This window comes from Ornithodoros turicata, chromosome 4, assembly GCF_037126465.1.
Source record: "Ornithodoros turicata isolate Travis chromosome 4, ASM3712646v1, whole genome shotgun sequence".
Lineage (NCBI taxonomy): Eukaryota > Metazoa > Arthropoda > Arachnida > Ixodida > Argasidae > Ornithodoros > Ornithodoros turicata.
The window spans coordinates 27432685-27457010 of record NC_088204.1 but is presented as its reverse complement, the minus strand read 5'-3'; the positions used below and the strand labels follow the sequence as shown (position 1 = coordinate 27457010).

At 46.6% G+C, this 24326-nt stretch overlaps 1 protein-coding gene and 1 long non-coding RNA gene across 8 annotated transcripts in view; both read left to right on the top strand.

The window, feature by feature from the left end:
* LOC135391379 (excitatory amino acid transporter 3-like) overlaps positions 1-18590 on the top strand; it is a 78795-nt gene extending 60205 nt beyond the window's left edge. For all 6 annotated transcript variants that reach the window (XM_064621639.1, XM_064621637.1, XM_064621636.1 and 3 more), the window contains exons 6-10: positions 1314-1497; positions 11435-11668; positions 11718-11912; positions 11969-12103; positions 13412-18590. In XM_064621639.1, the coding sequence (XP_064477709.1) occupies positions 1314-1497; positions 11435-11668; positions 11718-11912; positions 11969-12103; positions 13412-13574 (911 nt within the window). In that variant the 3' untranslated portion in view covers positions 13575-18590. The remainder of the gene's footprint in view (positions 1-1313; positions 1498-11434; positions 11669-11717; positions 11913-11968; positions 12104-13411) is intronic.
* Positions 1511-11412, top strand: LOC135391381 (uncharacterized). 2 transcript variants are annotated; one of them, XR_010421912.1, is made up of 5 exons: positions 1511-4561; positions 4732-4794; positions 7422-7497; positions 7593-7702; positions 10054-11412. It is a non-coding gene; the product is annotated as an uncharacterized LOC135391381 (long non-coding RNA). The 2 variants fall into 2 exon arrangements; XR_010421913.1 differs by having other exon boundaries at positions 10011-11412.
* Positions 18591-24326: the final 5736 nt, after the last annotated feature.

The window sequence follows — 24326 nt, the reverse complement described above, 5'->3', positions numbered from 1 at the left end:
TTCCCTTTTACGCGATGTATTATGCGGAAATATCAGTTAATCTAAACCGAAACCACAGTCGGGGGAGGAGCAGGCCAAAATTACCCTTTCCCAGGGCGCCCGTACGAAGGCAACGCATGACGTTACGGGGTATGCAGAAGCAGCAGAAGTACACGTGTGTCGCCGCGGGTCGTAGCGGTTTAGGAGCAGTGTTCCGTCATGGGTTCAGGTCATTACGACCCTGTACCCTTTTCGTCTGACTGGGCGGGGCACGGGGAAGTTTCTTCAGAGTCATAGGTGTACGCGAACAGCAACCTCGTTGCACGTGTGTTCGTCGCATATGATGAGACTCCCTTCAGAGCCTCATCTATAATCTATATATTTTTGTTATATCAGACTTCTCTCGATTACCAAAGGAGCTAATATCAGCATCACCTTGTATATTGCATTCCTCTTTCAGTCTTCTTTTTGCGTACGCGCCCCGTTTAGTTGGCATAGGGGCACTCGAGAAAAGTGTAGATACAGCGTGACTCGGCAACACTTTCTTGGAAGACTCCTAGCTCCTGCATCAGACGCGCTCTCATGTCGAAATCCGGTACATATTCTACTCTGTGTCGAATCATTCCACTCATTCCAGTCTTTCAGAGCGCTGCCTCCCACTCACGGGACGCGTTTCATCATTCGGGAAGCGAAGATAAGCAATACTTGACGTAGAAGTCAACTTTTTGGCGCAAGTTTTGACACAACACCTCCGTACACGCTGAACGGCCGCCCAGTGTTGCTTGCGATACATCCTTCCAGAGGCGGCTCAGAGCGACCGCTCCTCACATTTCAAAAATCATTTTTGTGACGTCTGCACCGTTTTCAGTCGAGATATTCCGTAACTGCGTTCGAAACATATAATTCAATAATCGTAATAGTAACAGAAGCCTGCAATCGATTTTCTTTCGAAGTCTTCCTTTAAATATGCTGAACTTCCGAAAACGGGGCTGCGTAGAGTATAGGAGACGAGCACTTCCTATGTGACGAACGCCTTTGTTCTGGCAAAGGAACAATCAGGCTTATTAAGCGGTACCCATACTCGGTGACAGTGTGTAAAATCGGGATATACGAGATGGGCCATCAGCTTTGCATTACTTGGTACACTGTTTGTACAGTTTGTTTGTACACTAAGGTATCGTGAATGTCTTCCGAAAACTCACTATTCTTGCATGCCCAGTAAAACTTATGTAAGCGCACAGTTCTCCTGAGTTAATTCGTTGAAACATTTCATGCTCTTTGTGCGCGCAAGTGCATTGAGTACGAAAAATGCCAAGTTCAACTTTTTTGTTCAGCATCGATGTACGAATGGGATTTCAAGACGGTGCAAGATTCTGGAACCAACATCCTGGGTCTGATTGTGTTCAGCATCGCCCTGGGAGCGGCATTGGGGAAGATGGGCCAAACCGGAAGACCGTTGCTAGATTTCTTCACCGCTCTTTCAGACGCTATGATGATGATCACCAAGGTCGTCGTCTGGTAAGTCATCTTCACTGGCTCAGATGTACTTAAAGGGGGTCGCGACACCTTAACAGATGTTGTTCATTACATGATGCACACATTGTACTGTATGCCAGAGCATTGAGGGAAAATATTATTGAGAATTCCGCTGGTCGTTTTAGTGTAGCATAGTGTAGCGTGCTGGAGTAGGCTCGGTGTAGCAAAATCGTGTCGGTGCAGCTTACACCGGTTCGCCCAGCCGAACATGATAGGCGGTGCAAGTGTCGACAGTTCATCGTCGAACACCTGCAGAGACTCGAACGATTCCGCGGTAGCCGTCTTTGTCGACCGCTGGGAAGTTCGAAATGCCAGTGAAAGGAAGGTGGCGGCGGCGGACGAGGGAGGCGGAAATGAGTGCCGTGTTCCGGTCCACACCGCAGATATTCACTGTGTGGCGAAAGCTGCACCGCTGTTACAATCGTCAGTGTGAGTCACACTCAGACGACCAGCGAAACACGGCACACATTGCACTGGAACGACCAGTGAAACATGCACGCTCGCACCAGCGCAACGTTTTCTGCACTAAAACGACCAGCGGAATTCGCCATAGTATTTTTCTACGTGTCCTACATTGCGAGGTATGAGCCCTTGAGCACACGTACACCTCGCATCAGAGTTAACTTGAATGTCATTCCTGCTGGTGCTTAGAAGAAATAACGGCGGAACGTGTTTCGGTCACCTCATTCCAGGTAGAGGGGTGACCATCGTTACGAAGGCGTTGTTTTAATGCTTGACTCTGCCAGGATGGCTCTCTTTCCGTTTCGCAGGCTGGAGCGGCGTTCAAGTTAACTTTGACGCGAGCTGTAGAGCCGCCGGAAGCTCAGCCGAAATCGCCGCTTCGAAAACAATGCCGCCACTGGCGCAAATACAGAGAATAGGTCATATTCGTTGCGTTAAATTCATTCTTGCTCATTGGCCTTTAAGAACTGATGTCAGTGTTCGCGCTAATTGAGTGCGAATCATTTGACTGAGAAGAGAGGTGACCAGTCGCGCATGCGCGCGTCTCCTGTCTCCTGGCTTTTGCTTGTCTGTTGCAGTGGAGTGCAGCTGTAGCTTCCACAGTTTCGCCACGAAAACCACCGCCCCCCTTGACCACGTGATCATCCGTAACGAATCACGACAAAATAGCCGGAAAACGGCGCCAAAGAGCGCGCGCTGGCTGATCGAACTGCGCGTGTGCGCTGCGTGCCCTCTCCACACCCTCTCACTCATCTCCTCCCCCCCCCCCCTGTTCCGAGCGCTTCGCCAGGTCATCTGCTAATATTATCGGGAAGCAGAAAATGAAAATCCAGAAGACGAAGGAATTCACATGTACAAATTTATTGACACGGTAAACATATACACAAGAAGCAACATTTGAATGCAAGTAAATCTACACGATTATTACAGAATACTGCAGAATAAACAGATAATAAATAGCGCCGAGCAACAGAAAGCGTGACTATCATATTATACAATCCTTAAGGGAACCTATTCGGTTTGGAGAAAGTAGATATTATTATACATATCTATAGCACGTGATGAGTCGCAGAAGCCATCCGCTTCATCCCAGCACAACTGTCGAATTTTCTGGTGACAGGGGCCACATGCTCGCGGATCGCAGGGCCACGAACAGCTGTCCGTGTCTGAATGAAAAAACAAAAAACAAAGGAACCTGCTAATGATATGGTAAAGGGGAGCACAGGCAACGTTAATTGGCTGAATACGCTCTATAAGACATGCCAACGTTACGCGTCTAATGTCGACTAATGCCAAAATTGGAGGAGCCCTGCGTACGCGATGCACGCTGTTTTGCTTTTCATGCATACCAGTGTATTAAGCATCAGACACATTCAAACAGCGGAACAAAACGCAAGAAGCAACGCCACGCAGAATCATCAACCAGATCATGACTGTTAACCGGCAGAAAGTGATGTAATACGGGGCAAGGTGCACACAGTTAGGCGACAGTATTAAACGTCTGATCACTGACATGCATCATACGTTTGTCTGCTTACCTTTCATTCAGGCGTTCATCCATGGCTCGAAGATCTTCGAAATCCACGAAACGAAATCACCGCCTGCTCACATAGGCAGACGCGAGCTACACAACGGTCAGACGGGTCGGCGCCTCGGAGAAACGAACGCGGGCGAATCCACCGGTTAAATGAGCCTCAGCCAATCATGATCGAGAAGGGTCACGTGGGAGACCGGAGCCAATGGAAAGTAAATAGCCGGAATTTGGCGGGAAATGCCAGTGGCGACACTATTTGCGCGGCGGCGAAACCGGCTTACTGTGCCTCCTCTGTCTGTTGTATCCGCTCCGCCCGTTGGTCTCCGTGTTCGCGGACGCTAGACGCTGGCGGGTAGTTTCGGTGGCTTCTAGTGTTTCCGGTATAGATTGTGGCGAACTACCGTGCACTTCCGATGCCAACACAGAATGACAGATCCATCTCATCATCATCCGAACAATGGAAAGGAGCGGGATATCCCAGGAAATCCTTGCACCACCAAAGGATGTGGAAATCGTTCGTGTGGAAGTCGGCATTCCTTCTTCCGATTTCCCATCGACGGTAAGACTAGTTTAGTTACTTTCTACAGAAGGAAACAAAGTCGCTCACTAACGTTTCAGGCGTCTCATAGTGCAGTGCCATAATTTGTACAGTTCGGATGCCGCTGATTACACTGAGGGAAGGTAAAACGGGTAGGAACGCTGTATTACAATATTAAACTTAAAATGAACAAGACTTTCGTGCAACGCCTGCACTTCATCAGGTTATCACGACTCATGTTATTACTAATCAGATTATATGTGCTTGTTATAGTAGTTGTCTCTCACGTAGCAGGTATTCATCTACTGTGATCTACGAACCTTTGTGACACGTATGCTTTCGTGTTTATATAGGAGATCAGCATGGATTGCCTTTACACAACGCTCTTAGCTGAATGACGCATCAGACTCAGCTCTCAATAATAGGCTGTTGTGCGGCAAGCATTTCACACTGAATTCCATCTCGTGCCAGAGTTGGGCTGAGAACAGCTTGCCCGATAGTTTCACGACGATGTGAGTTGTTCCACTTTACGCGTGTATGTATGTTTAAGACTTACGTTTAGACTCACGATCTACCACAACCACCACTACCTCTGCAGGTGCTTTGTGCTTTGGTGTTTTTGCTTGCCATAACATTTTCTTCCCAAGTCCTGCATGCGTTTATTTATTTATTTATTTTTCAGACCTTTGCAGCAGAGTGTGGAATACACCAAGCACTGTCACCCTAGACCTACAGTCGCTACCTGGTGAGTGTGCTATTCAACATTTCTTTGTTTCTTATTTAACCTGCTTTTTGTTACAATACTTGAAGGAGGTGCTAACACGCTCTGAGTCACTTGTGGTAGCTCCTCCTTCAGTGTGTTCATGTAGTATGTAGTCTTTTATCAGTATGCTGCCTCTACAAACAATTGGCCTATTGAATGAAATGCTAGCAGTTAACAGAATATTCATTCTAAGGAAAACCAGAACAGGAATGGGAGCAATGAAACACCAAATGCGTTTCAGTTTGTTGCTGGATTGAAGTATACATTGACAAGCAAAATTGACTTTGACAAGCAGTGCGGCGCGTAAAGGTAACTGCGAGGCTTCTGAGCTGAGCCATCCTCAAGAAACTGAAACACATGCCTGTTTCTTCTGCGGTATCTATTACACCAGAGGAAGCAGTGCCAGAGTGTGATTTGTGACACATCAGATACATCCTCTGACATTGGTCCTGCTGATCCAGATGCGCACTTCGCATATGCAGGACACCTGGTTGGATTGTTTCTTAAAGCATCCAACAGCAGAACAGAGGGTGACCCCCAAAGGAACAAAGGGTGATCTTCAGGACCCCTCTTGTATGTTTCTGTCTTTGGGAAGTAAAGAGCAAACCTGTGCCGCTTCAAGTGCCTTCTTCTAATATTAGCAGAAACTTGAGACGACATTTTGGGAAAATGTTGGCGACCTATTGCACAAGAAAAACATCAAGTGAACTTGCTGCAGATCTTAAAGCAGTCTAGTTCTGAACCAGTTTGTGATGTGGCATGACAAAATTAATTTATATGTTTGGTGTCTTGCGCATGCAGTACCACTTAACGCTGAAGAAGCGCTGCAGGCAGGCCATTTTCAAGAGAGCAAAAGAAAGCACAATAAACTTGCATGATGAATACAGATATATTTATATCTGTATTCATCATGCAAATTTCTTATGCTTTCTTATGCCAAGCAGCACAATGTACTGAAAGTCGTGTGTAATGGGGGTGGATGGTATGTGTCTTATCAATGTTCTTTAGTTTCACGGGTCTGTTCAGGGCCTTCCACCTACCTGTCCACCCCCATTGCACTCGACTTTCAGTACATTGTGCTGCTTGGGAGAGACTTGTCATTGCATATTGAGCGTGCAACTCGAGGAAGGCAAGATCAAGTTTACAGATGGAGAGAATAAGGAAGCCAAAGCTGCACGTAGCGTATGTGCTTATATGTACTCAAACATCGCCATACCAGCACTAGAGAGCTGTCTCGAGATTATTGGGCCATCGTCAGCAGTGCGCAGGTAGGCAACGTTTGAGTGGGTGGCGTCAGAAGGTCACGTAGAACGTGACGTTCTCCGGTCAGGGTGAGAGCCCCACCACTGAAAGCCCTGTGCGAAACCAGTGAAGTATTCTTTAAGTACTCAAACGTCACCATACCAGCACTGGACGGCCGTTTCGGGCTTATTGGGCCATCGTCAGCAGTGCACAGGTACGCAACGGCTTCACTTCATATATATTCACTTCTGTACTTCATTCATAATGATAAACGGAACGCAACCAGGGACACGGACGAGGAAGTGCACAAACGAACTGCTGACTCTCAACTAACAGAAGTCTACTTGCAACACACATTTAAACACAAAAACAAGACACAAGGAATGTGACAACACCTTATCACAATAGCAAAACAGAAAAACTACCTGCTCAACACATGATGGTTGCGATCCGGGCACGTTACAAGATATTCCATTTCGGCTGATAAGAGTGACAATGACGGTGTGCTAACACAGTGATCTTCCTCTGACATTGTGATTAAGAAGGTCTCCAGAATTTCCCGAGCAACGCACGTTTTGAACCCACCCTCTATTGTGGTATTATTCAATAGCGGGGAGCACCCACAGGTCTTGCAGTGAAGAGCCAGGTGTCCTGATGGAGTTGTGCTCCGGACCAACGCCCTATGTTCGTTCAGTCTAGTGTCAATGCAGCGCCCAGTCTGGCCTATGTAAACCCTCCCGCATGTTAACGGAATGCGATATACCACATTCTGCCGGCATTCAACCGAGGCATTCATTGCGAAATCTGGCAGCCCCTTTCTGTCGGAGAACCATTCACCTTACCACAAAGAGTTATTAACTTAACTGGCGCTGAGAGGACCAGTTCGTTTGTGCACTTCCTCGTCCGTGTCCCTGGCTGAGTTCCGTTTATCATTATGTACAGTTACCAACTACCCCGCATTTCTACTCTTGTACTTCGTTCGTTCGTTGTTGTTGATTAAGGGGTAGGGAAGGTTAGCCAAGGGGAGGCTTGCTATCCTTTCTATCCTGAGACTTCACTGGCTTTGCACATGGCTTTTAGTGGTGAGGCTCGTACCCTGACGGGAGGGCATCGCGTTCCACGTGACCTTCTGATGTCACGTACTCAAACGTTGTCTACCAGCGCACTACTGACGATGGCCCAAGCTGTCCAGTGCTGGTAGGGCGACTTTTGAGTGCTTATAAATAGACCCGTACGAATAGTGGTTTGAAAAGCGACTACGAAGCGTGTAGTTGCAAAATCGAACAGTTTGCACGCATATGCGGAGTGTAAATAAGGTACAAACGTACAGAAACGTAAGCAGAGAACAGATATATTTTAATTTGCAGCTGGCACGCTGTAAGGCGCCACCGTGACAGTGGACTGTGCGCTGTGCGCTCAACAAAGCACAAACCCCAAGAAAAAGTGAGAATGAAGCAGAATGCTGTGCCATCTCCTTTTGACTTAAGGATGTGCACTTAAAAAGTGTCTCTGTTAAACAGATACATTTTAATTTGCAGCGGTATACAAGCGCCAAATCTGTCGGTATGCATTTAGAAGGTGGTGTTGCCGTGCAGAAACACTAGCTGCTACCTCGTCCGGCAGAAGACTCTTCCTTCTAGATGTCACGGTAAGGCCACCGATGGAAAATAGTCGCTACTTGGGTGGTTAGAATAGAAACACATTTTCGTGCCCCGTTGCAAGATTGTTGTACCGCTGGCACCCTGTTCTGCGCCACCATGATAGTGGACATTCTGTGCGCTATGCGCTCAACAAAGCACACACTCAAAGACAAAACGAGGATGAAGCAGAGTGCTGTGCCACCTCGTTTTGCGCTTAGACAGTGTCTCTGGCGGTTTCGCTGTAAATGAACTAGTTGTCCGTGCGTGGCTTTTTGCGCGGCAACTATTCGAATATATTCGGTATGGAAGAGGCATTCCATTCTATTCGCAATTTGAATACCGAAATTCGCATTCGGTTCGGAATTCGAATCGAACATATAAGTATTCGCTTCGATATTCGACATATTCGGTATGGAAGAGGCATTCGATTCTATTCGCAATTTGAATACCGAAATTCGCATTGGGTTCGGAATTTGAATCGAACATATAAGTATTCGCTTCGATATTCGAAAAATTCGAATATTCGCACGGCACTGGTTTACACACGGTACTGCATATTTCATACCGCGTTGTTTCTACTGTGCCTGCTACGGGCAAACTGAGTCCTGGTAAAACAGTACAAAAGCTCTGAGCAGAGCAGTGGATCCTCTGCTGACCTGGCGTAAATGAAAGTAAAAGGGTTGTAGACCCTTTCTGCTTATTGTCTTGCTTGAATCAGTGTTTTGCATGTATAGCCCTCCGCATATTCTGTATAGATGTATTTAATATTAAGTACACCAGATTAATATGTAACATATAAAGAGAAATGAAGAGGTGCTAAAATGCTATCAGGTTAAGTAATGTTCATGAGAGATTCACACAAGATCGTACTATGCAGATGTAGAGCTTTCTTGCTGTTCTGCATAGAAGTGTTAGGGGAATGAGGAAGTTATCATTGTTTATGATGCTATCATTGCTTATCATTGGCTTTGGATTGTTAATGGGTGTTTTTAACAGGGTGTCGAACCGAAACGTTTTTCGTTCCGGTTTTCGTTCCGGTTATATCATAAACGATCCGGTACCGGTTCTGCTCCGGAGCAAAAAAATAACGGTTCATACCGGTTTTTAACCGGTTCCGCTTCTGCTGGGAATACTCATCCCCACAAAAAAAAAAAAAAAATCAATGTTACAAAATGTAAACCCGTTTATTCAGCATACATGGTATTTAATATTAATAGACAGCTGTGAAATTGGTAGCTCCTGGTTCCTGTAGGTTGGTGTCTGTTCAAATGGGCTTTCTCATTTCTTGAAGCGCATGCTACAAACTGACTTGTTTGTCGTGATGTCATACATAAAGTACTTTCTTGCTGGGTTGGAGCGATTGCGTCCCATCCGAATGTCTGTTGCAACTGTCTAGCCAGCAAGCACCACCGTACGAGTACGACGCAAATCGAGGAACACCTTCACTCACAAACGCGCTCGACGGCTCCGTTTTATTTTCTTGGTGTCCTGTCCACAAAAGAGTTGCCACTTTGCACGGGCTTGCCCTCGCGTATACGTCAATGTATTCAACTTAGCTGCTCTCAAACAAGGGACGCGTTGCGCGACATTACCGATAAAGAAGCTGTTATGCAGCCCCCTTGTTGTTTAGTTGAGGAGAGTTTGGGGGGATCAAATTAAAACGAACACTACGGCACATTGCTAGAGAGTCACATGTACCTCGAAGTCTGTGTGCGTTCGCGAACGATAAACCATTAAAAAGGGAGCCTAAGGGTCATACTATATACCGACATACATTCCATCGTAACCGTAACCCTCGTATAGTATCCATGACATGGCTTCAGAGCACACGACGTCTCATTCGCCTATCCGTAGTCCAAATCGGCGAAGTTTTTTCTTGGACCGAAAACCGTTAAATTATTTTTCGGTTTCCCTCCTGAGCGAAAAAAATGTATACGGTTTCGATTCCGTTCCGGTTCGCACCAAAATAGCGTTTTTTTTCGGTTTTCGGTTCCGGTTTTCGGTTGGCTCCGACACCCTGGTTTTTAACGGTTGGACCGTCAATTGATAGCTCAGTAACAAAGGGAAGAAACAGAGCATCTGCAGAAGCCTTCTGCTGACGCTCTACTTCTCTTCTTCCCTTTCGCTGTGACTAAGCTGTCGATTGACATTCCGATCGTTAACCACACCCATTAACAATCCAATGGCAATGTTGAGGAATGGGCCCAGTAAAACATTATGGGCTCAAAGTATTGGCTCCTTCGTATCTGAAGCACTTTCTTAACATTTTCTTGCTAAATACTATTCATAAACAGTACAGTCATTTTCTTCTTCCAGAGTCGTCCATGATGTACACTTTTTTTTTTCAATGTTCCCACAGCCATCGTCGACAACGACACACCTGGCACAGCGGTTCTAGAAAACTTGGATATGTGGACTGTGACTTGCTTCAGTGTTGAAACACGTAGTGCTCCAGTGAAGCCTCTTATATGGCATATGTGTGTAATGTTACTTTTGTTAGCTAATTTATTAAGACAAATAAATTTGATTCATAAACCTCCATCGCTTTTCATTCTTCCAATTTTTCGGCACACGGACGTTACTATAGCTAGCGCGGAAAGAAAGTGCGCGAAGTTGGCGGAGCGAGAGCAGGCGACAAACCCGAGGAGAGAACGTTGAGGAGATAGGAAACCTGGTCGGTCTGCGCATGCGCACTACACCATGGACCTGCACTTGCTTTTTCCCGCGCGGCGTATCGAAAAGCATTGTGAATGGCTCCTGGATATCACGTCCCAAGCAGCACAATGAACTGAAAGTCGCGTGCAATAGGGGTGGACGGGTAGGTGGAAGGCCTTGAACAGACTCGTGAAACTAAAGAACATTGATAAGACACAGACCGTCCACCCCTATTGCACTCGACTTTCAGTACATTGTGCCGCTTGGGGTGGAGGCCTCCCATTTTTCCTGAACCATTGTATCAATGGGAGCTTCTGGCTGCTACACATGTACGCGTCATGCTCTGACATCAGAGGCGCAAGGGCTACGGCCGTCCCCATAGGTAATCCTGAGCACGTGGCCACTCTTGGGCTGCCTTGCTGGCGGAGACACGTGCTGTGATGTCGGAGCCGGATGAGTTTCGATATTCGCGGTGTCGGTTATCTACGCTATGTTTATTAGCCCCTTTGCTGTAAAACTTCGAATCCAGGTCCACATCAGTGCAGGTGACAGTCTTTTGGATTATCTGGAATAACTTGGGACGAACTGTCGCAACGCATCCAGGAAATCGAATCTACAAAAGCCAAGAATAACTTGTCGTAGAGCAGCACAGGAGAAACGAACTTCCCATGATAAAGAAGGGCATTCTAGTAAATATTTTCCTCACGACGTGGAATTCCAGGCACCCCGCTCGGCCTGTGTGCATGAAGCGGGGGCAAAGTACCCGGTAGCCTAAAACCTTTGTGACGGGAAGCCGGAAGCATTGTGCCCCAGTCCCCTCCGGCGGATTAAAAACTATCCACATGTAGTTGACGCAATTAACGAAGGGCAGAAATGCACCGTTCCGCATATACGGAGGGGCACTGAATATTCGCATTGTTATTCTGAGATACTTGTCGTGGAAACGGATCCATCATAGGACCATTGTTGGTGTAATCTAGCTCTGTACTATTCAGCACTGTGGTTAAAAGTGTTCGTCCGAACTAAGCTTTAAGAGAGCATGCCGTTACTGAAATATATTTATCTCATGTTGTATGACGTTTCAGGTTTTCTCCCGTAGGTGTCATGTTTTTAGTCTTGGCAAAAATGCTTGAGATGGATGACTTCAGCGTAGTGGCTGGTCAAGTGGGCATGTATACCATCACTGTGCTTACTGGTCTCCTGTTGCACGGCTTTGTCGTCCTTCCTGTCATCTACACAGTCATTATGCGCCGACATCCCTTCGGCTTTCTTCTAGACATGCTGCAGGCTATCACTACGGCTTTTGGAACGGCTTCTAGGTAAATCCCTTCTGTCGGTCGTATACGCTCTCACATTGGTATCGTTCAGTTCAGCAACGCTTCCAGTCACCATTTCGGCACTCGAAGATAAAGTGAAGCTGGATCCGAGGGTGGTCCGTTTCTGCATCCCCATTGGCGCTACCATCAACATGGACGGTACGGCCCTCTACGAAGCAGTAGCCGCCATCTTTATTGCGCAGGTTCGCGACGTGCCCATGGACATCGGAAAGGTCATTGCCATCAGGTACCTACTCAATCTCATTATGTATGACGCATACTACGTTCCCTTGTACCTTGCAGTGTCACAGCTACAGCAGCTAGTATTGGCGCTGCTGGAATTCCGCAAGCTGGTCTCGTCACTATGGTAATGGTTCTTAACGCGGTTGGCTTACCAGCTGATGATATCACGCTCATTATCGTCGTAGACTGGTTCTTGTAAGTCACGAGTTCTATAATATGAGTCTTGTCATTTTTGGATGCTGTACTTCTCGATGTCGCGCAGAAAAAGTATGCGGACAAGACTTAAATTTCCCCTTCTACATGTTCTCGTTCATAACTGGTTTATGTGTCACCCTTATGCGTTAGTTTTGTAGAACGCTCGTCAAGAGTTTCATGGCACCAACAGTCGCGTATTCTCTTCAAGTCGACGTGAGCTGCCGTACGTAACGCAGGCAAATAACTATGCGCTCTTGCTGTGCCATAGATGACTCACTAAGTGAAGCCACAGACCTGCGCGGATATGACTTTTTCGGGTTAACTGCCTTTCCCGGACACGGGATGGAAAATCAGGTGCTATTTCTAAATCTGGAATTCGAAGTGAAATCTGGTGCTGCTGATACATTCGTGTGTTATCGGGTTACTTTTTGCCTTCTGTCAAGCAAGCAGCCCGCAGATGGTCAAACACCTACACCTACATACCTCACAATTTATGCTGGCAAGCGCCACATGTAGCTGTAACATCAAATGTGCTTCGCATGCTTTATCGTTGCACTTAAATAATATCTAAACCACGCATCCATAGAATTTGATACTCAAGAGCGCGCGTGATGCAACCTGATACGTGATTGGAGTTCGGGGAGAAATATGGTCTAACCCGAATCGGTTCTAAACTGATTTGGGAGGGAATAATTTCAAGGAATCGTGTATAACCCGAAAAGGTCTGACCTTATGAGAGCACTGCACGGGCTCGGACTCGCCCGAAAGCCAGGCCCAACCCGTGCGCTGAGCCGGGCCGGGCCGGGCCGGGTCAAGTCTTCTCTATGCGGGCTTGGACCGGGCTCGAGTTTCACATTATGGGTCCGGGCCGGGAACGTACATTGCCGGTCCTAGATCGGGCTCCAACTTGTGTAACCGCTTTTTTTGTGAGCCACGGTCGACATTTACCTCCCGCCTCACTGGGCCGGGCTCTGCCGGCCGGGTAGCCTAGAAACTGCTCGGGCTTGGGCCGGGCCGGGCCGGGTATGGAGTCGTAGGACAGGGCTCGAACGGGTAAATCAAAGAAAGGCCGTGTTCGGGCCGGGTATAAGAATGTGGCCTCTGCAGTGCTCTACAGTATGTAATATAAACTGCTGCGCTACGAATGCCTTTTTGCCCCGTGCGAGGCATTTTGTATGATAAGCTATTTTCGGCGTCTGACATTTAGCTTTAGTGTCACCCATAACAACCCCTGATGTGCATTCCCGGCTCGTCCCAAAATTTCTTATGTCAGGATGTGTTCCGTAATCTTATATGGTTCTTTTCCAGAGACCGTTTCAGAACAGCAATCAACGTCCTGGGCGACGCCATAGGAGCTTGTGTCGTAGAGAAACTAAGTTCTAACGACTTGAAATCAAGCATGGAAGCGTCATCACCTGAAAACAAGCATGACATGCACCAGAGAGCAGGGACTCCAAAGACAAAGTTATAACTTCCAAACACATGCTGTATTCGCAAGGAGCCAGCATTGTTGATCCCACGAACGCAACTGATCAATGTTTTTTTTTATTAGGATATCGTGCGCTACGATACGGCAATTATTGGACAGTTTTAGCAAACCGTTGGTAAGGTTATCGTGTTTAACAGAACCAATCGCAGTTGTGTGTGACTCAGAATCTTATCCACCGATTGGTTCCGGTTGATACGGTTCGACGCAAGCCACGTTATCAACGGTTTGCTAAAACTCTCTATTGCTCCGCTTATCGTTATCGCAATTCTTTATGCAAACGAACAAACCACGGCACAATGCAGCAAAAACGCACCCCAGGAAGGCTCCTCGTGATCACTGGTGTAGCCAGAGGGGGGTTTCGGGGCTTCCACCCCTCCCCCAAATCGTACCCTTGGTAGTGTATTTGAGGGAAGGGTAACGCGAAAGAAGACGGTTGAGAGCATCTAAATTCGAGACGAGACTTTCGACCAGAAGGCTGCAGGTCTAACATCAAGTTACAAACATCCAGAATATATAAGGCATTACCTATATGTAATAATGTCTGTATCAGAATGTCTACACTAATATATTCCAGATGTTTTTGTAACCTGATGTTACATATTCTGGATGTTTGTAACTTTATGTTAGACCTGAAGCAGTGCAGCCGTCTGCACGAAAGTCTCGTCTCATTAAAATTTAGATGCTCTCAACCGTCTGCTTTCTATTGTGAATCTCCCTCGTCGGATACTTGCACATTGCTCTTCTACGTACTTACGATGGGAAACGAGAGTGAACTCCTCTTCCCCATAGGTTTCCGTAGAACCCCTCACAAATGTTTTTCTGGCTACTCTACTGCGCGTGATGTACGTAAGGTGTTCGAGAAGCAATCATTTCTAGATAGAAATCCCCATCGCCAGACAGTTCTGTCCCTCTCATTGTATATAGAGATTTATTTATTCTCGTCACCAGTCTTTCTCCTGGTTACCACGATTCGAATATTCACGCAAACTTTTTAATGAACGCAACTTGTAACCATCGCCCAGTAAATCAGTCACAAAGTCATACTCTATGAGACTGCCGTTGGAACAAAGCTTCACAGCGTTTCAGAACCATTCCTGCTTATCGTGAACCTACCTTCAGCATGTGCCAGGAGTCTATGGTCTTGCTGTCGCCATATGTGTCCCCATTTAGTTGTCGTTCCACCCTCATACTTAGTCACGAGCACTAAACCCCGCAAGTTTTCGCAACATGAAAAAATAAAAGACATCATCACCCTAAACAGCACTTGGATAAGAATAGTTACAGTAATTTTACCTCTAAACTTTGCCGCAGAAACCATATGTTGCAGCAACAGAAAGTGAGAATGGGTGTCCTTACATTTTTTTTTTCCCTTCCATTACTCTCATTTGACTCCTTACTGCTCACGCTGTGAAAATTACCAATTTTAGGAGCAGGAAAGCAGACTATGGTATCAGGCAGCAACATGAAACAAGGGGGTAACAAATGAGTTTTTTTTTTTTTTTTTGCGCTCATTTTGACATTCTGTAATTGCGGTTTTCGCCACTCCGTTGAAAATAGCTTGTGACCGACTACAAGGGTGACGCTTACCAAAGTGCAATTTTTTTTTAAATACTCCAAACAATATTCGTACATCCTTTATGATAGTGTGTTGCCCTTAATTCTTGTGCAATCGGTTACATCGGTTCGTATGCAGTACAGTTTTCATGAATATCGGGAAACCCTTTAAAATGACGGTATCGCGTCCCCGTCGGGGTTTCGCACTTTAAAACCTGTTTTATCAGATTCAGCATGGTTGGAAAACATACAAAGCAACTTTCTCTTTTACGCGTACTTGTTTCAGATATTTTTTCTGCTTTAATAGTCTTTACCTGGTGCAAAAATATATAGGTACGCACAACGGAAATGTGCCTCAAGCGTTACAACCCAAATAGGGTGCATAAAAGCCTGGCTAAGTCAAGTGCATCTTCCTGCACAAGAATGCTCTCTAGACGCCGTCTCGGCGAGAAGGAGCAACCGCAAGACCTTGCTTTTTGTGAAGCCAGGCTGGGTCTACTCCGCATCTCCGCCCGATTCGATCATTCTGTAAACTGCATCAACCGCGTCTCCAAAACCCGTTACAATGGACAGTTCAGTCCCGGAAGATTAAAAAAAGCTGACTACTCATAGTGAGGCCCGGATAGGAGGGCTCCATCTCCAACAGCACCTTCTCACCAAACCAGGTCAACGCGCCAACTGCCCTCCCAGTTCCATTCATAGGAAGAAAAACATCGTCCGCAAAGCAGTGAAGGTCGGTTCCGAGCACACGGATCGCTCCAGTTTAGTTCGGCCGCTAGAAGATGAGCACCAACAGAACAAACATGCCGCAGGTAATTTTCCCAATTTTCATGCTTCATGTCACCTTCAGTGATAGGAAGAAATTCAACCTGGACGGTCCTGATGGTGACCGTAACTAATGGAGGGATCTCCATCAAGTAGACTCTCCAGCTCTCCAAGCGGAATTTCAGTGGTGGTAGTGGTGATCTGGGGCTCCTTCTGCTGCTTGGACGTACCCACTATCGTCTACATTGGTTGTCGGATGGTCACAGCGTGCTACTAAGCTGTCCTCCAAGCCCATCTTCCGCCGTTCCTTCGCTGCAGTATACGTCACCCAGTCTTCCCGAGCATGGTTGGCGGCTGACCAAGTTAACGTGCTGCCTTGGCCGGCCTGTAGTCCTGACCTTACCCAGTAGAAAGCCCCTGGGAAATCGACCAGAAGATCTACGCCAGCGGTCGCCAGTATGATACTTACAACGTGCTCAAGCACGGTTTAGCGTGCGCATAGGAGCAGAGGCGGAGAGTTTTCATTTTCCCGGGGGGGGGGGGGATATGTTTATTAAGAAAAAAAAAGAAAGGAAAGTTAAGCCAGATGGATGTCGGCTTGTTATTCAAAATGAAAGTGAAAGGGGAAAGACAAAAAAGGCAAAGACAAGAAGAAAGCAAAAGAAAACAGAAAGAAGGAAAGAAAAGGAAAAGGAAAATGAAGAACACAAAACTAAAGCTGAAAAATCACACACTCTGGCGGGATCCTATGATGTATGCAGAACTGGTATAAAAATAAGAGGAAGGAAGAACAGAAAAAAGAAAAAACAGAGAGAACGTAAACAGTGAACATGTGCACAACTGAAGGCATTAGGCCTTTGAAAACTGACTGCAAAGGGAACAAAATGCATTGAATCCTCGGTGTTTGACCCGAAATGCGCGCAATATAATGAATATGGTCAATGAAATGGAGCAGCGGGAGTTGAACCCGCTCCCAACGGATATGCGTTCCGAAGATCCTACCGTTACACCTCACTGGCAGCTGGTGGTACCTTTTCGACTGCTTCGTTACATTGATCTGATTGCTTTGGGCGAAATTCAGGCTATGTGTTATGTCATCGTCTATGTTTCTTCGCCTCACCTTCTACTGTGATAATGAGTATGGTGGGCGGATACGTATTTTACAAATTGCAAGATGCATTTTTTGGGGGGTTCGTGCCTCTTCGCTCTTTTGACCCGGGCGCGCCGAGCCCCAAAGGTCAATCTCTTAGCGGGACTTCCCGGGGGAGGCGGCGCCCCCCCCCCGTTCATGTTCCGGGGGGGGGGGGGGCAAGGGCCCCCGCGCCCCCCCGCAGTCCCTATGCATAGGAGTATATCAATAGTCCCACAATCCGAAACCTCATCGGCAGCGCTCCTCAGCGCCTCCTCGACGTTGTTACATCACATAGGGGCGGAACACAGTATTAGATTATGTAATGTTTCTTCTAGAACCCCAACTGTTCCAATGTTTCTGCACCTGGTCAAAATACCCATGGGGTTCAAAAAATTACGTAAAACGAATCTGTTAAGCCCAACCTGCATGGATCGAATTTTTTGCGACGAAGTTCGCGCAGCAGACTGCCGTTACGCCGCCAGTTGTTCGCTGGCACCAGCGTCATGCTACGAATCAGCGGACGGCGTCGGGGAGCCTTGCTCTGATGTCACTGTTGCCAGAGCACAAAGCGAGAACTTCGTGAACTCAGCCGTTAGAAAAAAATGCACTAAATCCAATAACTGTCTGAAAAAGTGATACATCAACAGCCGTTGATGAAACTCTGCGATTTATTATACAGAAAGGCGGTCGATTTTATGCGTCCGCTTAGTACAGCGCTTGCCAGCGGCCAACTTTTTCGTCGCCGCTCATAACATACATAATAAAAACGGTGTCGAGTAGTGTTGAATAAAAATTTGCGACTGTACGTCGTAACACACTATGAACCAGGCTCCATATCAGGCGGCACACGATAAATACCAATTTTATGCCACACGCAGAAACAAAAATACATGTGCTCGCTTCATGAGGGCTTCCCATATTTTTTGCGTCATCGCGCCGCAAAGGAGGAGAGCCAGCGGCAGTACTGGTGCCTCGCGTCACCCCCTTCCGTGGCGTCACCCGATGCGAACCACACACCCCTAGTGACGTCACTGCTTTGCAGAGAATGCCTGGCGTTCTAGCGGTCCAGTAGGCTCGGCAGAGAGCAGACGACAAGGCAGCGAGACATATAGGTGGCACAACCTCGTAGCTGAACTGAGCTTTGATTGGCCGGTTCGCATTCATCCGCAACGGACCCTTCCGGTATTATGGGACGCTGGGTGAAAATATCTGGCACGACCACCCGCGAACGCCCACATTTTTGACGCCTTGCGCAGGGCGTCTGACGCTGGACGCAGTTCGCCGCTTTGTCGCAGGACATTCGCTCCATGGAGATTGGTTGGATGGATGGGTGGATGCCTTATGTCATTTTCAGCCATGCCGGGTCTGATAAAACACGTTTGGAACCCTAAGACCGCTACTATGAATTGATACCTCCATTTTGATGGAGTGTCCCTATATTTATGCACCGTATTGTATTGACCTTTGTCATTCCAGCAATGACTACATACTACGCGATTCCTGTCTGCAAATGTTCTGTGAAATAAAACTCATTTTGTAAATATGAACTGGCAGAGTATCATAGTGCTCAATGCGGCAGAAACCAGATTCTAGAAGATGGCATTTGAGCGATGAACTATGGACCAATCCTTGAAACAAACAAACAAACAAGGAAACTACACTCAAAAACGGTGACACTTTTGTGACGCGTTGCAAGCGTCACTTTTTTGCAAAAAAATGACGCTTTGCTCAATGTCACTTTCAGACGCTTTTTGTTGCCTTTTGCTTTTTGAAGCATGTGTCACGAGAGCTCTGACAGCAAGTGTCACGAGCAAGGTCACGCATTCTAAAAAAAGAGCTCCACCGCATAGCACGCCGAAGGCCAACAATGGTACAGAATGATGCACATTTAACACTGTTGATTAGCTGAAAACAGGAGCGCACGCCCATTTGGGACACTTATGCAGTTATGTTAAGTGTCTCGATAAGGCTTACCCTCCCGTTTTCAACAAATCAACAGTGATAAAGACATCGATCTGTACAATGGTTGGCCGTCGTCGTGCTATGCGATGAAGCTCTGTGTTTAGAGTGCAGGTGGTGCCGTGGTCACGATGGTGTTGGTGGTGCTGGTGAAAGGGCTCTCCGTTGTCGGCCTCACAGAGGTGCCGACTGTGCTGTTTGGGGTTTTTGCTGGGTTTTCCTCAGGCACGTTGAGATATATGGTGTCGGCACAGGACGGACATTCCCCCACGGCGTCAGTCGTGACGTTGCCCTCGTGGTCACGACATAGCCATTTGCATAAAAGTTGAGTGTGTTGTCTCAATCCCAATCTCGACAATCTTGGTAATGCATTGAGTGCGCGCCCACACGAGCACACAGGGGAAGGCGCCAAGGCGTACGATTGAGCGTGAGACAGCTACTTAACTTTTATGCAAGAGGCCCCTCAGAATGTGGCTGTAGAGACCTCAGAGATGGGTGAAACGTGCAGCGGACGCTGGCACCGGATGTATGTGGAAGGCACGCTCACATGCTAGGGGTCACATGAAAAGAAAAACATTTTATTTCAGAATAGACACACTGCGAGGTAATCGGCGAGCACAGAGTTCAAGACCCTCCTGGTGGATGAATCCGTAGAACCCCTTCTAAGATGGCAGTCGTTGCTCGAAATGCATCTCGAAATACAGGGATGTCCTGAAGGGAAGCATGGTAACTGAATAATTAGAAAGGAGTTTCATTTCTGTTTGCGTTGGCGACTCACACGCTATTCTGAAATTTCCTAATAGGGATTCTACAGACCCTAAGCATAAATGGCCAGTTTAGATCACGACACATTAAAGGTACTGTAAAGCAGCACCGATCAAATGTCATTTAGTGTGGCTATTCGATAGTCCAAGCCACCAGGACAAAAACTGTGCAAGTTTCATTCCAATCGACGGTGCAGTTAATTTGAAAATTACAATTAAAGATTACGGGCAACACTGTACTAGGTATTCGAAATGAATCCGTACTTCTGACACATACGGCGGCAACCACATTGTATGCGTATAACAGTGGGCCAGACATAACAATCCACCATAAAATCCGCCCCTGCGATCCACACAACGATCCACATCTGAGGATAAACGAATAAGCGAAATGAAATGCTGAGCCGTTGAAAAAAATGTGTCAGACGTTCAAGAAGCCAGACAGCGTCGGGACTTGTTTGTTCACAGAGGTTCACAGAGAGAGTTCGTTCGAAAGGGGCCGCGAACAAAAGGAGCGCGCAGGCGCAGCAGAGAAGTAGGGAGAGCCCCCATCGAACAACGGCCAGCACTGAGTTACTCCGCAAAAACAGGGGTTAACAGGTTAAACTGTTAACAGGGGTTTCAGAATGCATAGGTAAACAGGAAAACTAATAATATGGTTACTAAAATAACGAAGTTCCGGTGTCATAGTGTGTAATACCAATTTTCAGTGCCCGCTGTACAGGGGGTTGTTTGACACCAGGCGTCGCACCGCTCCACTACGCCACATCTTGCATGGCAAATTGAAAATATTTATAGCGCGTTGTCGGCCATATGGTTCCGCATATGGTATTTAGAAGCAACAAAGTCTCAAGTCACATCACCGGCATATCATGCTTGTCTACTGCTTTACAGTACCTTTAAAAAAGAGATACTTTAAGACAAACGAAATACAGAACGTAATTGGAAGAAACGGCGCAATGAAGTAAGCAGAAAAACAGCCCGCTCCATTCTCGGGAGCTACTCAAGAACCTTTCAATTTTTCTCCATCGCTGTAACTTGCCATTTCGGATGTCAAGGAATTATGGCGCACCGATTTGAATGTGCACTAGTGAGGGACTCTTATTACGCGGAATAATACGCGTCGCGCACGAGGTGCAGACGCGCGGATGTGATTGTCTGCTTGGGGAACAATATCACATGCATAAAATTAGGTGTTTCCTAATACTTTAGGGAAAGCAAGGTGGTTTCCAAAAGTGTGCTCGCGTTCGTCAGCGGGACAGGGACACAGACAACGAGGCACACTTGGCTCAAGTTTATCCTCCAGCCTTCCTGTGTTTACATGATTTCATTGCGTTCGTCGTTCCGAAAAGAAAAGAAATCCCAAAGAACTTACCGATACGTCCGTGCTTCACCGGAGGGTGCCCACACATGATATACCCAGTGATGGGCAGTAACTACTCATGAGGTAGTTTAACTACAACTACTAACTACTTCCCTTAAAAGTAATTGCAATTACTAATTAACTACATCTTGCAAAAAGTAATTAAACTATATTTGTAATTACTACAAAGTAGTTTCAATTACTTTTCCAACTACTTTGTGGAAAATGGCTGTAAGAACAATAAAGGTGTCACTAATAAGTAATAATAGACAGCAATATCGGTTGAAGTAATTTAATTCGATGTACATTCGTAATGCGTTCACACCATCCTGGTGCCCCTGAGTCCCAAAGCGCTCACCTGTCTGCGGTCATAAATTGGTACAGAGCAGATACAAAACTCTTCTAGTGCTCCAGTGAGCTTCAAATTTTTCCAGAAGGCAATTCAACAAAACAAAGGAAAATATTTTCAGGCCTTCCTGTTCCTTTGGGCAAGTTGACTAACGAGGTGTTAACATAGTGAACTATTAAGAAAAATTGGCTGTTCAGCCCAAAGTCGCATTACAGTTTAAGCGAAGCCATCACCTTTGTAATGCCACATTACTATTCATCTGACATAACACTAGTCCAGTGCTCTAACTGAACTGGCATCGGTGACTCTGCACACAGCTTCCAAATTATATCACAAAAGCACCAATGCCTTGTGCTGGCTGTGCTTACGCTTGAATCAGATTCTTAGCGGACGAAGCCAGTGATCTCAGCACCACCATCTTTTCGAACAGTGTGTCCGAAATTCTGCACCTTCTCGGTGTCAATATCTGGCCAGCTAAGCTAAACAACCTTTCAACAACTGCACTACTGGGCAGTGAAGCGTTAAACTTGACAAAACATGCTTTCAAACAAGGGTAGGTGTGCAAAATTTTCGTATCTGTTCGCTTGTCCAAGAGGTACGACTCAAACTCTGACACAATCTTGTCATGCGTGGTTGATCCAACACGCATATCTTGCATGCATGTGTTGTCCACAAAACTGGAACTTACTTTACTGGAACTTCTCACGCTGCCGGACAACGTACGACAGGGGCAAAACCGGCACTCTGCAGTGAAGTTTGCGCTTCCCTCCTTGACCTTAACATTCTTGTAGCAGTACTCAATCACGAAGGAGTCCATCCCGACAGTGACACAGGCAATAACGCCGACAAGAAGAAGAACGTGAAACATGCTGCAACAACAACGAACGCATGCTCGCTGCAACCCAGAACGCTAATACTTGGATTGGATTGCCTCCGGCCGCGACCAAGCGGGTGCCTCGGGCTAAGGCGTCTGCTACGGCTTCGCGCGATCACCACGAGGTCGCGGGCGCGGCTTCGTAGTTAAACTACAGTAGTTAACTACAAAAAATGTAATTTAACTACCAACCTGCAACTACATATGACAGAGTAGTTATAATTACCAAGTAACTACTCGAAAAGTAATTTAACTAGTAATTCAACTACATGTAATTGAACTACTGCCCATCACTGGATATACCATCCTGCCGGGCACACAGATGCGAACAGTATGATCTCATATATGACAGGCACTCGCATGGATCATACACACAGATCCCTCGAGCTGTTCCAGTAACATCAACGTCTGAGTCGTCAGAGTATTCTCGAGAGCGAGATAAATAAGCCATTTTAGCAGATGGAACCGGACGCGAGAAACATCGTGCGTGTCCTCGCTTGAACTGGCCAAGACTTGCCCATTGGTGGTAGCTGAATGACAAAACATGGCGATCCGAAGCGTTCAAACAGCGAAAATATCAAACTATGTGTCAGGGGCAACGGCCGCAGCTGTGGTAAGTGTCACAACTCAAGTGTCACACGCCCTCCCCGGCTTGAGTAATCAGCCATGACACCTTAACCACCTCGCCGACCCGAGACGTCAGTTTATTATGTATTGAAGCATCACCTGAATTTTCTTGCTCTTTGGTGATATAGAAATGTAAAAAAAAATTCAAATACACTGGGCCTTGAGCAAGCAGTGTGTACTCAAATGGCAACATCTGTTGCCATTGGGTCTCTATGCACAAAAAAAAATCGATACACAGGCACATCTGGAAACAGACTTGAAACGATGAATCACAAGCATAAAATTTTTACTGGTACTCCTTACAACTATACAACAAACTCGAAGTGGGCAGACACATTATGCAAAAGGGTTAGAACAGTGAAATTCGGTAAAACACTGCCTTTCAGCAGCGACACACAAGAATATGTTACATTTGGAACACCGTATACGACTTCTTTTTGAACAATTCTCGTTTCTGCAGCGTGCTGAACTGTGCAGAGGCACAAATTCTGGCATATGATCAGCATTGGCTTTTCTGCATACTACAGGTGGCAAGGGCACAACCCGTTTCTTGGGTGGGGGCTCATCTTCTGATGCACTACTGTCACCATGCAGTTCCCGCGTTGCAGTGCTGGTAGACAGCAATGAGTGTGCGATTTCAAGCTTGAAGTCTATGTACTCAGTTATTTTCCGTCTGGGCGTGCCTTCCAGTAGTGCTTGACTTTTGTACCGGAGCCACGAATTTACACATGCAAGATCCAAGAGGTGCATTAGCACCCGCAGTGTCCACCTTTTTGTTTTTGCTCGAGATGCATAGTACGAGAGCATTCTATCGCACAAGTCAACCCCTCCCATATTAGCATTGTAGTCACGAACTACAGATGGCCTCTCAACGTCAATGTACTTCTTTTCTTTTTTCGACCAGCGCTTACACACATCCACTGGATGGATACCAGATGATGCTGATACAAGGAGGACCTGCTTGTTGTCACACCAGCTTACTAGAGCAGCTTTCTCATCTCTCCTTACGAACTGCTGCATTGCACCTCTTCCTTTCTTTTGTAGCTCTTTGTCGCTGCACAAATGGATATTCTTCGAGACCCTTGATTTCATTATCGTTCCTGTGGCAAAAATATCTCTCGACTGAAGTGCTTGGAGAAGGGCACGGACTTAAACCACCTGTCAAAGTATAGTTTTTTCCCCCTCGGCACTGTACGACAGAGGTGCACCACAGAATTCCCAGACACGCCTAGTCCATGGTCCTGGAAGGTGTCCTTTCCTGAATAGACGGTGAAATCGTACACAACACCATCTGGCCCAGCCAACACAAAATTTTTCAGGCCAACCGGATTAGGTTTGTTGGGCACA